Source organism: Cimex lectularius, unplaced genomic scaffold (genome assembly GCF_000648675.2).
Source record: "Cimex lectularius strain Harlan isolate CLEC.00 unplaced genomic scaffold, Clec_2.1 scaffold37, whole genome shotgun sequence".
NCBI lineage: Eukaryota > Metazoa > Arthropoda > Insecta > Hemiptera > Cimicidae > Cimex > Cimex lectularius.
This window is the reverse complement of record NW_019392682.1, coordinates 973,040-989,582: the sequence shown is the minus strand read 5'-3', so window position 1 is coordinate 989,582 and position 16,543 is coordinate 973,040. Positions and strand designations below refer to the sequence as shown.

The window sequence follows — 16,543 nt, the reverse complement described above, 5'->3', positions numbered from 1 at the left end:
TTGTTAATTAAATATTTAAATATCTCCCAAAATAATATTTGTTTAATGGACAGCTATAAGAAAAACTTTATTACTGGCTTTGGATCCACCTATTTCGTAATTTCCTTAGGGTTTCTAGACATTGGCGTATTGTTTTCGGGTTGACATTAACATCAAAATATTATTATTTTTATATAAAGAAAAGCTAGTGGTAGAAAATTGTGTGTTAAACGAAAAGTGTTTTCCTGGATAAAATGATCGTCAAAGTTGTATTAACGGCTTCACATACACACATACACAAACCGACTTTGGTTAGGGGTAATACTTCAGTCGCGCATTTCTCCTTAGGCCCGGCACATTCAGAAATTTCATTACGTAAACTTCACTTTGTTGATTGTTCTTAGATTCATTTTTGTATTGAGTATATTTAATATTTAAAGCTTTTCCTTTATAAATATCAGAAAAAATTATATAGTTTGAAAATCTACGTTCTGTAGATAATAACGCTAAGGCGGGCTTACGAGCTCTATTGAAATATTGTAGATTTATTCAAGACCAAATAAGATATACCGTAAATCAAACATGTATCCTTTAATCTTATTTATTTTATTTCACGAGCACTTTAACACTTCATCATTCTCACCAATCTACGGTGGCTCTTTTATGTTCACTTTTTAACAATAATGCTGAGTAACCACTTGGGAAAATGTTCCCAGTTTGCTTAAATCGCATTTAAACGAAAACATTTCACTTTCCTTGCATAAAAAGCCTAAATGGGCAAGTTTGTATTAGTGTTCACTCAGTATTGTATGCAAATTGTTTAAAAAAAATTTTAAAAAAAATTCTAGATTAGCAGATCAATGCCTACAGTAACGATTGTTTATGTTTATCAAAAATATTGTATGTTATTTAACTCCCAGATGATCTCCCTGTTCTATATGACGAGGTCAACACATTTTTTATCCGGCCTACAACAATTTCGATTGATTTATTACCCTGCGTATCAGCGTAAAAGGAGGGGAAAATATAGATACTACACATCCCCTTGAGCGAAATTTCTTCCGGATTTTTTGACATATACTGCGTAGTGTTTGCCTGAAGCTGAATGTCTGGAAATGATAGTCTGGCGTGAGTCGAAATAAAAGGAGATATCGGCGAATGAGCGGACCATTGACGCAGGTTGCTAAGAAGGACAATTATGTTGTTGACCTTCCATAAAATGTAATTATATTCGTCATAGGGCGTGATTCACCTTTTAACATACAAAATTCGCTTTTTAAACCCGGAAAATTGATGTACATGCATCTTTGCTAATTACGGCCTTGTTTCTTTCTCCGATGTGTCATTACACATCATGACTGGCAAATAATTGAAAAGCTATGGGCCTTCGTATGAGACGAGAATTATTTTGCTGTCATAAGTTGTATAAATTTATTAGAATTGATTTTTTTTGTTTTTAATTTTATAAAAGGTAATATTATGCAAATAAAGCTGGGATGAATATTTATTGTCAGGAGCGAAAAAGGGAAGTTCAAAATAGTTGAGATGGTTGGTGTCTTGAGGTCTTAATTGTAGAATATCTGGAGGAAAATCGTGGATTCGGATCCCGCTTGAAATACTTGATACTTTTCATCAAGCTGAACATAAAACGTTCAAATACTATTTTAGAAAGCAAATAAATATTTGATTGAATTACAAACGTCTAGAAGAAAAGTTAGATGCATTATAATTTTTTATTAATGGCATTATAATTTGATTTTATTAATCAATTACATTCAAACCCATTTTTAGGGTAGGTTGCGGAAGATTCATTTGAAAGACTTTCTTGGTCTGAAAAATCGTACTCAAAGGAATAGAAAATTTATGCTATTTTCCTATTTCTTTCTTCCTAGTCATAACTAATGACGGAACGCTTTAAATCATAAGACTTTGTTCATGTCAACTACATAGCCAGTTGCATCTCTCTCTCTCTCTCNTCTCTCTCTCTCTCTCTCTCTCTCTCTCTCTCTCTCTCTCTCTCTCTCTCTCTCTCTCCTCTCTCTCTCTCTCTCTCAAAAATTTGTTATCTCTTGCCAAAATGCTTTCTCAATCTCAGCTCCGTTTATTATCCACTGAATATATGTGAGATAAAATGGATAAAAATCGTATTCGCGATTAATCGCGGAACTAAAGTTTTGCCCACTTTGTCTTGGATTCCTATAAGCAGTGAACGTTCACAGGAGTTTGTTTTCAAATCCAAAGAATTTTAACAATACACAATCATAGAAGAATGATTTAATTATCCAACAGAACAGAATGCTGCATAACCAAGGGATTACAACACTAAAAAATATATAATCTCAGTCTTGAAAAGACTGACCCAAGTTAAATAGCTTTCAAGTTTAAGGAGTTTAAGGAATAACTTTTTTAAACTCAGATGCACTATTCCTCCAGAAAGAGTTCCATCTTGCCCAATAATAAAACGATTGCAAATGGCATAATGTTTTTAATCATCCAAAAATTCCTGGTGTAGTTAATAATGTTAAAAAATTTTAGTTCCTGCATCCAAATCCATCCACACTCTCACTCACTCTTAAATTTTTTACTATTTGTATTTCATTCACTCAGTTAGGATGGTGTAGTACTCTATATTCCTTCATCACCTTTTACTCCATTTATATAACCAACCTAATTGAGGGTCGACTCAATGTTCTGCCATCAACCCTTTTACACTACGCCGATTAATACATTCACACTCATACACGCTAGGTACACAAAACTATCTGTAATGTATACACTCAAACAGTATTTCCTCCAAAAATCGGAACCGGGGAACAAAGCACAATTTTTACATCGCGTGGCACCAATTTTTACATTTTTACCAAGATGTCAATTAGGTGGGGAAACATCGACCATCCTACCGGACGCGGGCTTTGGCTCAAAAGTCCGTTTGTCAACTTCGCATGGCTTATTCTTAATCGGGTGAGGATGATCCTTCTTCTACGAGTCAGTTATACTAAAATCAGTTTTAATTGCATAATAAACACGATCAAACAATATACAAAATAGTATTCCGACCCATCTGGACCTACGGAATAGAACTGTGGGGCTCAATCAAACGCTCCAACTCCCAAATAATCCCAGTCACTGCAGACAAAAATCCTCCGTAAAATCACCAATGCTCCTTACCGTACACACCGACCTCCAAATTTCTTTTGTCAAAGAACTCATATTTTCCCGTAACACAAAATTCCAAAACTCCATAAGTATACACACTAACCCACTTGTTCAACGAATATGCTCCCTACAAAATCCCGCCGGGTCAACACGCCGTATAAATCGCCAGTGGCCACGGGACCTACTTAATTATAACTAGGTTAGGTCGACATTGGGCAACTTATTTTTTTCCGGGTTTCACGCCCGTTTAATTTTTGATGTTATATATTTATGTATATGTGTATATGTAGGCATATGTATATGATTTGTTTACTAATGCTAATTTTGTTAATCTACGTAATAATATCATTTGTTTTAATAATAATCTCGTACAGATAAAAAATTATAATATTGACCAATATTTTAGCCTAGCATGTTCGGTTTTAAGAAGATATGAAAACTGAAAAGGATTAGAAGCAATCAAATGCTCCGTTTTGTATACTAGAGTACATAAAATTTAGCTTTAATAAGTCAAACAATAGTATAAAATGATTCACTAGTTTTCGTGGTCCGCTCGGCCAATTAATATCTTTCAATTTATTAAGGTTTTTAGTTGAGATAAAACTGTCAGTGTCACGAGCGGGATTCGAACCCACGACCTTCGGCTAGATACGCCGCTACTCTACCACTTGAGCTATCGTGACCTTGATCCACTCGGACACTAACTTCCCATCTCAACCCCACCTTTTGTATTATCCCTCCTTTTTTCCATTTCTCAAATGTCGTGTAATCTATTTGATTCTCGGCGGTTTTTAGTTGAGATGGGAAGTTTGTGTCCGAATGGATCGAGGTCACGATAGCTCAAGTTGTAGAGCAGCGGCTTATCTAGCCGAAGATCGTGGGTTCGAATCCCGCTCGTGACACAGATTTTTATCTTAACTAAAAACCTTAATCAATTTGAAAGTATAAAATAAGTCAAACTAGTGTAATGTTCTAAAACATACTAAATTTTAGGTCAAGCGAGAAAGAAAAGAGAGGATATAATTGGATGCCAGAGAAAGGGATTAAGTTTTGTTTTGTCGGTTAATCGCTTGGCATATTTTAATATCATTTAACTTGATAATAAAATCGTTCGTAAGGGCATCTGGCCTTACCTCGGTATCAAATAGAAACGCAACATCGTTGCCCAATTTTCAAGATTCCTCTTACATGTCAGTTTTCCAATCAGTTTTTCTTTAAATATAAAATACATATTTGCCGATAAAAATATTAGATCCGCCAATAAAATATTAGATCATTCGGCAGGCAGTTTTTATTATTATTAGTTATTATTAACTAGTGCGTAATTTTTGGTTTCTGTTTAAAAACAGATAAGGCGGAATGGTTGAGGACGGTGCCATTGAGGAAATACCTCTGAAAACAAGGCCGGCGTTGACTTACACACGGTTGCCGGCGACCGAACCAGTAGAAATTCGCTTTCAGGATCTCCAGTACAGAGCGTCCCTCGGTTTTAGAAAAGGTAAAATGGAAAATTCCTCATTGACTTTAACGTAAGTTTGAAAAAATCTTTTTGTTCGACAGGAACCAAAGAAATCCTTCACAATGTCCACGGAAGGTTTCTGCCTGCACAGCTCATTGCGATCATGGGGCCGTCAGGCGCTGGAAAGTCAACTCTCCTCGATGTACTCTCAGGTTACAGGTCAGCTTTAAATAATATAAAACATATTTACACCGAATACATTTATATTAAGCCTGCTAATTCGTTGGAGTTTCTTTCTTTGTTTACTAATTTCTTTTCCCGTTTCTCTAGCAAAGTTATGATCAGACCAACTAGGGCGGTAACCTACTCACACTCTCTCTCTCTTTTATATCCTAGCCTCCCTGTACCTCACGGCCTCGTCAATTGTGGATAAAATAACACAAATAACGAACACAGCTAAACGTAAAACAAAAACAAGATAAATGTTAGTTATTCGGAAATCGATAGATGCGGTCTGGTGTGATGTAGGTTTCAGAAAAACATTTTCTTTATCGTTTATTGAAATCATCTTCAGGGCCTGGGATTTACAAACATTGTTTAAATTTAACAAATACATGTAGGATGTGGAAAAAAGTGAATTTATACAATGAAAAAAATATTATTTTATATTCAATCAAAGTATTCTTACTCAAAGTGTTTGTTTTCTGCGTGATTGTGCCATTCTAGCGTGTTGTGTTGAAAGTGCCAGTGAAATATTTCTGTTTTATGACACCAGACACCAGACCGCATCTCACGATTTCCGATTAATCATCGACTAACGGTCACTAATCACCACACATTTCCACCTAGAAGAACAAAGAACATGGGATTCTATGAATAAATTTCAACTACATATGGACACGAAGCAAAAAGTATTCTGAAGGACATCACCAATAATGAGAAGAAACTCGCATTGGCTATTAATCAGAGAATCTTTTTGTTGAAATGCAGACAACACAAGGTATTTCCTACTCACATCAAAAACAATTTTAATTTCACAAATGCCACACTAACACAACCCAACACCAGAATTAACATAAAGCCACAATACATTTCAAAAGAAACATTTTACACATAGAAATCACCACGGGCATAAAAAACACTAAGACATTAGCACAAAAATTATACCAATTAAAACTTAGTGCCGGCAACATAGTACCTACAGACATTTTAAAAATTTTTTACAAACATAAAAAAGATGCATACAATTTCCACTTTGACCAAATTAAAAACAAACCCACCAAAAAATTGATCAACTTAATCAACAAACACCTGTTAATGCAAACAAATGGTTTCTAAACCTAACAAAAACATTCCTCCAGAAATCCAGACTACCACTTGGTCCTAAACATTCCATTCGTTACAACAAAACAGATTTTCCAACAGCTAAATTAATTACTGATGTAGACTATGCGGTCCAAAAGTCCACAAAAAGAGAAGAAGAAAAAGACATAACACGATCAAAATGCATTAACACAATAACACATCACTTACAACACCTCACTACAAATCAACACAACATATCTCAACAAACATACACCAAAACCAAACATTTTCTCAAATATAATCCTGACATACTCATTCTTTCTGCTGATAAAACAGTAGCAATCAGCAAAAAACAGTACAAGGAAAAAAATTAACAAAATTATCAACGACACAAACACATACAGCACAATCAAATCAGACCCTACCCCTTCTCTCATCAAACAGATAAACAAAATTCTCCAAGAAACACTTAAACGAAAAGAAATTGACCTATACACCTACAAATCACTTCAAAACAACTCACCAACGCCCCCGAAACTATACGGATCTGTAAAAACACATAAACCTGAACACCCTCTAAGATCCATAATTTCATTTGTAAATTCCCCTAAATATAACATGACAAAATACCTAACCAACATATTCAACAACATCACAGATAACACATATAGCGTAAAAGATTCATTTCATTTAATTAACAAAATTAATATTATTCTCATCACTACTCTCTCATATCCCTAGATGTTTCATCATTGTTAGTTCTAACTAGCTAGTTCATAACAATGGTTCGACACTGCTGTATCAATGGATATTTTACATACAACAATCAATTTTACAAACAACTATTTGGCATAGCCATGGGTAGCAACCATGGGCCCGATACTTGCAGACATAATTATCACATCTATTAAACACAACGTACAAAAAAAAAAAAAAATCTCACTGGCACTCTCAACACGACACGCAAGAATGGCACATTCACGCAGAAAAACTTTAAGTGAGTAGAAATATTTTTATTGAACATATAAAATATTTTTTTGCATTGTATAAATTCACGTTTTTCCACATCCTACATGTATTTGTTAATTTTAAACAATGTTTGTAAATCCCAGGCCCTGAAGATGATCTCAATAAAGATCGAAACGTTGGCACGATAAAGAAAATGTTTTTCTGAAACCTACATCACACCGGACCGCATCTCACGATTTCCGAATAATCACCGACTAACGGTCACTAATCAACACACATAAATATTAGTGTGGTTAGCATTCACACTACCACACAGTACTCGATATACCTATATTCCTAGATATTCGAGGTAAATGGTTGTATGCCCCTCCATTCACGCTAATAAATTGTTTTCACACACTACAATTCATCCACACTATCCAAGAGTACTCGATATTCTTGTATTCAAATATTTCTTGATATTCAGGGTTGTACAACCCTCCATTCACGCTAATAAATTATGTTCACACAACACAATTCGTTCACATCCCTCCACAGTAAACGATATTTCTCGGGGTAATTGGGGATAAGCCCTACATTTATGCTAATAAATTACATTCACTCACAATAAAATAAAATAAATAAGGATACCATGCTCCTTATGGAAATATTTTGATATAACCGCTATAATAATGTTCTAATTTAAAAAAATATCATCGTAGTGTTTTATTAAAAGTTAATTCTTTCAAAACTGTCAGATTAATAAACAATTTTCAAATAGCGCATTAATATCTAAACTAATAGCTTGTCATTTCTGATCATTTTTAGTCTGCTTATCATCGCCATTTTGATCTGTACATAATCAAAATTATTAATGTTTTACCTCTAGACCCAAATATATTTTCGCCTTCAAAAAAACAAAAATAAATAAATAAATAAATAAAAATAAAACAATGCCTCGTCTTCTGATGAAATTTAAGCACTAAAAAAGTTTTAAATTATTTTAACACAGGTTACATTCCGTCATGCTTAAATTCTATTGACTGGTAATTTTGTTTTGATTTTAAAAGCTTAACTGACTCAATGACTCGACTAATCCATCCATTTAAAACCAACTCATATATTTATTTTATTAGAATGAGATAATAATAGAAGAGATACATAATAAGAATAGAACGGAAAGATCAATGCAATTTCTAAAGGCATTCTCATCCATAACTGATTAACAGAACATTTCGAAATATGTACGCTTAAATGTGTTTATGATATGATCTCTTAATCAATTAGGGTACTTGGTTTAACGACCCCATTGTTTTTAAAGATTTCCTGAGAATCCATTTGCATAAATTGTATTCTTTCTTCTGAAAAAAGACTGTAAGCGTGTGACGTGGGTGCATATGAACTCTATGTAATTTCAGTAATGAAATGTTACTACTTTGTCCCAGGATATCGTTTGCTATCTTATCTTCTTTCCTTTTATTTGGCAACTGACCGGATATTTTTTGACTGAATGTTGTTCCTTTCGCTATTCCACTGCAATTTATTTATTTTTGAAAATCACTAATTGCTTAATAAACAAGCTCACCATCAATAATAAAAGCATATCCATTAGTAAAAACATTAAAAAATGTACAAAACTGTCAAATTAAATCTGTCAACTATTAAATTTAAATACGTAAATTAATGACGATGAAGGATAATTTATATTTTAAACAGTCTAAACAAAATTTGTTGTGTTTAATCATAAATTGAAACAAGCTACTGTATAAATTGAAGGTGAACCCTTGTGAACAATAAAAAATATATTTAAAAGTACGCAAAAGAATTCTGTTAGTTATCTTATAGATAAAATTGTGCAATTGATAATAGCTCTTGGATATTACGTCAGTTCTTAGTTAAATTACACAAAACATTAATTTGAACCGTGATATCTTCTCCATGGACCACTTATCCAAGCAATACAAGATATAATTAGTTAAATAAATAAACAAAGAAAAGAAGTCTTTATTGCTTAGATTCCGGACCATGTAGGCATAGGAGGTAATGAGAATGCCGACCGAGCTGGCAAACGAGCAGCAACTATGCCATAGACCCGGAGACTCCCGTTACCCCGGTGGACGCCAAATATTGTCATAACTTTATGCTGGGAAGATTGGCAGGAACGCTGGATCCTAATGACCGACAAATTAAAACAAGTGAAACTGTCGGTCAACCAAGGTACATACAGAAGATGGATAAAAAAACACTAGTATTGACTCGACTGCGAATAGACCACACTAGACAGATGCATAGACATCTCATAATTTACAAAAGGCCATGGAAATATCCCCTGTGCTGCGCACAAGTAATCGTTAAATATATACTGCGAACAAATGGCGCCGCACAGAATGTGTGGCCTTTCATCAGAAGTATTAAAACACAGCAGTGACGGCAGCAAAAAGTTGATCGAATACCTGAACCGAATAAATGCATATTGTCACATTTGATGCTTTCCCCACACACGTGGTTTTCTTATCTGAAATATGAGTGTTGAGTGTGTTGTGGCGGAATATAGTGCCCACAGACCCACCAACTAGGTTAAGATTTTTCTGTGTTTGTTTTGAGTTCTTGAATGAATGTATTATTAGCGTGAATGAATGTGTATGTGAGGGTGGGCTTGCAGTGAAATATCGAGTACCCCCACACACATAACTAGGTTAGCTTTAGTTTAGGTATTTTTAGAGGTAAATGGGGGGGGGAGTATACATTCATGGGCGAAATATTATTGCCCCACTAGCTGCCCATTTTTTAGCTGCACTATGGTATAATAATCAGTATGACTTTACTTATTAGCGGGAATGAGGGCAGGCCTTCAGCAGAATGTCGAGTACCCGAAACCCTCCAAACTAAGGTGTGTGGATACGCACCAGTTTTTAGAAACTTTTTACCACGCGTATGGTGGCTAAATATGAGTTAAAATCTAGTCCTAGACGTTTCGAAAGACCGCCAGGTCCTAAGGGAGAGCTAATTCTTTTAGTTTTCAAAAAAAAAAAAAAAAAACTCGAGGTGCTGACAATAGCCCTCGTAGATAGTCGGCTGGGAAAAAACCGCATCGATAGGTCAAATAACGAAAGTAGGGAGTCGAACAGTTATTAATGTATTTTACTCCTTTATTACTATATTTTTTATGTGTAAGTTTTAGGATATGTTAATTAAGTCTGTTTAATTTAGGATAACGGGTGTCAGAGGAATTGTGACAGTAAACGGCCGAGAAAGGGATCTTGACGAGTTCCGAAGGGTCTCCTGCTACATCACGCAGGACGACAGACTCCAGCTGCTTCTAACAGTGAAGGAGAACATGAAAGTGGCCGCAGATCTCAAGTTTACTGCCAAGTACACCGAGGAAGAAAAATGGGCCATTGTGAGTAAAATGGAATCGGAAAAAGCTAAGATTTTTACAATACTCCTTTGCAGATAGACGAAATATTAAAAATGCTAGGCCTTTACGAATGCAGCAAGACGAGAGCGGGCCAGCTCTCCGGAGGACAAAAGAAACGGCTATCAATAGCCCTCGAGCTAGTCAATAATCCTCTGGTCATGTTCCTCGACGAGCCGACGACGTGAGTCCACAAGTTAAGAAAATTGGTTTAAAAGGAATAATGTTTTTTGTCTATATTTTCAGCGGCCTCGACAGTGCCTCTTGTCTTCTTTGCATAAAACTAATGAAGCAGCTAGTGGCACAGGGGAGGACTGTCGTTTGCACAATTCACCAGCCGAGCGCATCTCTATTTCAAAATTTTGACCACGTCTACGTTTTGGCGGAGGGCGAGTGTCTTTACCAAGGGTCGTCGACAAACTTAGTGCCTTATTTGGAACACATGAAACTCCCTTGTCCAAAATACCACAATCCGGCCGATTTCGGTAATGATACTAATTATATAAATTTGGCGTATTTTTCTTAATTTTGAAGCCTGGCTGGATTGCCTACGAGGGTACTGATCATCTCTCGGTCCGTTTCTTCTCCCTGTTTACCCTCAGTCAGGCGCCTTATGACTGGACAAGAGTTCAACACACAGACAGAAAATTAGCTCCTAGATGATGAATAACAAAACAATAACTGCTGATAAAGTATTGATTTCATTCATGAGGGGTTTCTTATGATTATGGCAAGTTGTTGATATTTTTTGAAGTAGCATGCTTTCCTAACATATTTCTGTTGTGGGCTGATCAACCAGTTGAGGTATATTGTAGAATGTTGGGATCAGGTCTAAGGTAAATAAGTACAAGGGCGACTTTCCGAGCTTTCAGTATATTATAATACCTTCATCAGGGCAACATATAACAACATAGGTGTCTGCCCTGATGCAGGTTTTGTCATAAATTAATTAAGGTTTTAGTTGAGATAAAAAAGTCAGTGTCACGAGCGGGATTCGAACCCACGATCTTTGGCTAGATACGCCGCTGCTCTACCATTTGAGCTATCGTGACCTCGATCCACTTGGACACTAACCTTCCCATCTCAACCCCACCTTTTTGAATTTTCCCTCCTTTTTGCCATTTTTCAAACGTCGTGTAATCTATTTGATTCTCGGCGACAAATGAAATGGCCACGGAGAGTTTTAGTGAGGTATACTTCATTTAAACTTATTAAATTCATTAGTTTCGTGGTCCGCTTGACCAATTAATATCTTTCTATTAATTAAGGTTTTTAGTTGAGATAAAAATGGCAAAAAGGAGGGAAAATTCAAAAAGGTGGTGTTGAGACGGGAAGTTAGTGTCCGAGTGGATCAAGATTACGATAGCTCAAGTGGTAGAGCAGCGGCGTATCTAGCCGAAGATCGTGGGTTCGAATCCCGCTCGTGTCACTGACTTTTTTATCTCAACTAAAAACCTTAATTAATTGAAAGATATTAATTGGTCAAACGGACCACGAACCTAATGAATTTACTAAATTTAAATGAAGAATACCTTCACTAAAACTCTCCGTGGCCATTCCATTTATCGCCGAGAATCAAATAGATTACACGGCATTTGAAACATTGCAAAAAGGAGGGAAAATTCAAAAAGGAGGGGTTGAGATGGGAAGTTAGTGTCCGAGTGAATCGAGGTCACGATAGCTCAAGTGGTAGAGCAGCGGCGTATCTAGCCGAAGATCGTGGGTTCGAATCCCGCTCGTGACACTGACTTTTTTATCTCAACTAAAAACCTTAATTAATTGAAAGATATTAATTGGTCGCGGCCACGAAACTAGTGAATTTAATATGTTGTCATAAACTGAAAGCTGGCAAATCGCTGTTTTTTTATTTTATTTTATTTTTTAAATCTCTTAGACCATACACTTGATCTCAATGTATCTACCATTTGTACTACTTCACTATAGTAAATTTATGACATTAAATCTTGTCAATATTATTCAAATTTAATGATTTTTTTGTTTTGTTAATTTAAAGGCAAACACACATATTTAATATAGTTTGCAATTCTCTGTTACATTTTATTGAACCTGCTTTTTAACATTCAGGAAGAGAAAAAATCGTAACCCCTCAGAAATGGATATGACAAAGGGGACATTTATGAACCATTTGTACAATTAATTGATGCATATTAACTGTAATAGTCATTATCAGCACTGGATTGCCTATTTTTCCATGTAATCAATAACTTTTACTCAATTTAACGATAAACAGGAAAACAGGACAATAGGATAGATTATTTTTCTTTAAAAAAATTAATTCATTAATTTAAAAAAATATAAAAATACGTTGTTCGATTTCTTTTTTCTTACTTTTTTTATTCAGTCAAAATAGGTTTATCAAAAGTTCTTGCCAAGGGTGAATCAAGTCCAGCAATACAATTGCATGATATTAGTATTTTGACAAAATAAAATTTATGAAACATCCTGACATGAATTTTATTTTAGTTATCGAACTTGCTTGTGGTGAGCATGGCAAAGATAAAATAAAAACATTGGTCCATGGAACACAGAATGGTAGATCGATACAATTTTTTGAGAATGCTGATCAGCTACCTCCTACAACTCATGTTGAAGGTATTTAAAATTTGTCTATTTATTAAGGATCTGAAAAAAACATTTTTTTAACAACTTTTATTGCAGTTTCCCACAAAAGCCCACGCCTACCGGGTAAAATCAGATGCACTTCGAGCCTTCAAGACACATCTCAGATGAACCAGTTGTCGGTCATTATTACCAGAGGGTTTGTCAAAGTGATGAGGGATTCTGTATGTATGAACTACAACAGTTTTCCGTAATATTGGTGATTATTTCTTTTTTTTTTTTACATTTCAGACATTGACCTATATGAGAATCGTTGCTAATTTAGTAACTGGATTTATGCTGGGACTTTTATACTACAATTCTGGTGTTGACGGATCAAGAGTCCTTGACAACTACAATTTGTTATTTTCTATACTAATCCATCACTCAATGTCTACAATGATGTTAACAATTTTGACATGTAAGAATTCTTCATTCACTTCAATTATTGTCAAATAACAAGATTTTATTTTTTCTGTTTGCACATGCTAGTACAGACTGTATAGCATAGTACGTTAATGGTCTTGATGAAGAAACAAATTCAATTATTACTGCAGGTTTTTGATTTATTTTAATGTCATCATCATGGCAAAACAATCTTATAGATGATTCTTTGAAGAATGACTATGTCCCAAAATTGCCAAGGCCTGTGATTGAATTCACTTTTGCATCAAGACCATACCATGACCCAGATTATTCATTAAAAAAGTGGTTGATACATCTCACACTTAATACTTTTATATACAAAATTTTGCAAATGTATTCAAACATATTCCAAAATAAATTTTTCCAATTTTAATTTAAATTTTTATATATAAAGTTTTTTATTTAATTTTGAATTTTACATTTATATTCAACTCTTAATTTTTATTTTATTTTTACATTTGATATTAGATTTTTTCCATTTTTATTTTGATTTACATTTAATATTACTTTTCCATTGTAAAACGCACCCTTGTCTTCCTTACCCACTATGTATAACTCCGTCTTAAGAACCATGTACTTCCCAACTTTATGAAAATTTTTCTCAATTAATCTGATCCATAAACCCAACATCTCGTCCTATTGTCCTATATGTCTTTTTCCCTTGATGGGAAAGATCCTTGAAAAACTACTCATATAATTTTATCATACTTAACTCCCTTTAATTAATCCAGATCATTACTTTTTTCCATCCACATCTACACTCTACAGCCCAGCTGTCTTTCTCGATATTGCACAAGCAATTGATTCGGTCTGACATGCTGGTGTACTGAGAAAAATGAAAGCATCCTCCCTACTACCTACTGCCTTATCCTAAAGTCCTACCTTGCTGACCGTTATTTCTGAGTTCTTTCCATTCACCCCTGTCCATGCAGGATCCCCCAAGGTAGAATTCTTGGTCCAATCGTTTACATAACATATACTGCCTATAATACCTAATCACCCAAATATTTCCTTGTTCACATTTACAGATGACATTGCAATCCTGTACACCCACAATGATCATGTCATTTTCGTTCGTACACGACAGTCTCACTTTAACCATCCTTGAGCCTGGCTTTGGAGGATAAAAATACATGCCAGTACATTAATTATACATTGCAGCGAGCAATCCTACCTCCTATATACCACAACTGTGTTCCTCTACCCATGACAAAATGTATTCGCTGTTAGAACTATAATAAACAAACACCTCACGTAGAATCTGCATACTAGACTTAAATGACAAGTACTCAATAGATGGTAGAAACTTTTTTCTCGACTTTTAGACAGCTGATCCAAACTAGCTATCCCTTAACAGTAAAACACTAATCTACAACATGTTACTCAAACCAACATGGACTTACTGGAAATATGGGGCTCAGCCAAAATATCCAACTCTTCTTGAATCTAATCCTTCCAGTTCAAAACCCTCTGTTGTTTTGTTCCAGTTACAAATGCTTCTTTCTGTGTCCAGTCATACCTTTCACCATGATCTCAACATCCCTTTTGTTTCCCACATTCCACTCCTCACACACTGGTAATCCTTAACATGAATTTTCTCTATCACACTTCCCGGTTTACCTATATCAGAGTGTCACTACTGAGTGACTTCTCCGTTCAGGACAATACATGTGAATTACTCTTTATCAACATTATATTTGCTTACTGTAGTTCATTCTACAATTGTAAATTTCAAAAATAAATAAATAAAAAGCTTCATTTTTTCTTTTAGTTCCAATGGAAATGTCAATTTTAATCAAAGAACATTTTAATCGATGGTACTCTCTCAAATCATATTATATAATGGTGAACATTGTTGACATACCTGTGGCCGTAAGTACAATGTGTTAATTTATTAAAAATGTTTTATTATGTTTATATAATTTTATTAAATGTAAACTTATGATGCTTTTAGGCTGGTTGTTGTATAGTGTTCACCATAATAATTTATTTATTATCCGGCCAGCCATTGTCATGGGAGAGATTCTCAGTGTTTTTGGTCTTGAGTCTTCTTGTAGTGTTCATAGCTCAGAGTATCGGATACATCGTAGGAGCAGTTTTCAACAGTGTAGTCGTAAGTTTTCTGCATTTTTTTTTTTAATGTCACATAAAAATTTATCTGTTGAATTTTAGAATGGAACTTTTGCTGGGCCAATTCTAATCGTTCCAATGATGATGTTTTCCGGTTTTGGTGTAAATTTCCGAGATATTCCAGAATATCTTCGCTGGGGCACACATCTATCATTTTTGAGGTACAGTCTTGAAGGTTATGTTGGTGCTATTTATGGCATGGACCGAGGTACCCTTCCTTGTAATGACCACTTTTATTGCCATTATAAATACCCAGACAAATTCATGTATGATGTTGCCATGAAAGGGGATGTATACATGAACTGCATTATTATCCTCATTATGATGCTCATCTTTACTAAAGTTGTAGCTTACATATTATTAAGATGGAAAATCAGGTCGCTTAGATAAATCTATTTTAATTAAACATTTAGAAACATAAGACTGTGAATTATATTTTATCCTTTATTTGCTAATGATGATTGGTTAGAAGGATGGTTAATGTGATGTTTATAATAGAAAATCCCTTTTGGGAAATTGACATATAACTAATTCAAAGAAAAAGACAAGACGCTTGTTCGACAAAATTAATATTTTATAATTCTTATCAGGGATTTAATATTATTTAATACAAATTATTTATCATTTCTTGTGATATTAAGATTCAACATCTATTATTACAAAATAAAATAACCAAAGTATAGCTTTAGAAATATTTAAAGGACAAACTTAAAGATTAAAATCTTTTTGTTGTTAGATTTTTGTTAATTTAATTTTCAATTAGGGTTTTAATTTTGTATTATTCTCAAATAATAGTCTCAAATAATTATATATATAACATGACAATATTTTGCTTTAGCAATAAGAAAATATTGATATTTATGAAATGAAAAATTGCTCAAAGTTTTTGTACTTATATTTGACAATAGTTAAACATTATGAACATAATATGTAATACAATCAGTAAAATATGATTTATATATACATATTCCAGATCCTATAGAGGTTGGTCATTTTTGAACAAAAACTGGGTAAAATTTGTTTATAGATATATTTTATGAAATTTGTTTGAATTCTTTTGTCATTAAAAGGTCTACTTAATTTATTGAGGGTTCAACTTCAGAGCA

At 34.2% G+C, this 16,543-nt stretch overlaps 1 protein-coding gene across 3 annotated transcripts in view; it reads left to right on the top strand.

The window, feature by feature from the left end:
• Positions 1-16,159, top strand: part of LOC106665518 (ATP-binding cassette sub-family G member 4) — a 36,145-nt gene extending 19,986 nt beyond the window's left edge. The window contains exons 1-12 of one of the 3 annotated variants that reach the window (XM_014391980.2): positions 4,228-4,325; positions 4,485-4,633; positions 4,696-4,813; positions 10,058-10,247; positions 10,301-10,446; positions 10,509-10,747; positions 12,747-12,875; positions 12,942-13,066; positions 13,134-13,302; positions 15,079-15,179; positions 15,262-15,420; positions 15,480-16,159. In XM_014391980.2, the coding sequence (XP_014247466.1) occupies positions 4,495-4,633; positions 4,696-4,813; positions 10,058-10,247; positions 10,301-10,446; positions 10,509-10,747; positions 12,747-12,875; positions 12,942-13,066; positions 13,134-13,302; positions 15,079-15,179; positions 15,262-15,420; positions 15,480-15,827 (1,863 nt within the window). In that variant the 5' untranslated portion in view covers positions 4,228-4,325; positions 4,485-4,494 and the 3' untranslated portion in view covers positions 15,828-16,159. Of the gene's footprint in view, positions 1-4,227; positions 4,326-4,484; positions 4,634-4,695; positions 4,814-10,057; positions 10,248-10,300; positions 10,447-10,508; positions 10,748-12,746; positions 12,876-12,941; positions 13,067-13,133; positions 13,303-15,078; positions 15,180-15,261; positions 15,421-15,479 lie in introns of those variants that run through there. The other 2 variants (XM_014391979.2, XM_014391978.2) reach the window with 2 other exon arrangements.
• The last annotated feature ends 384 nt before the right edge of the window (positions 16,160-16,543 follow it).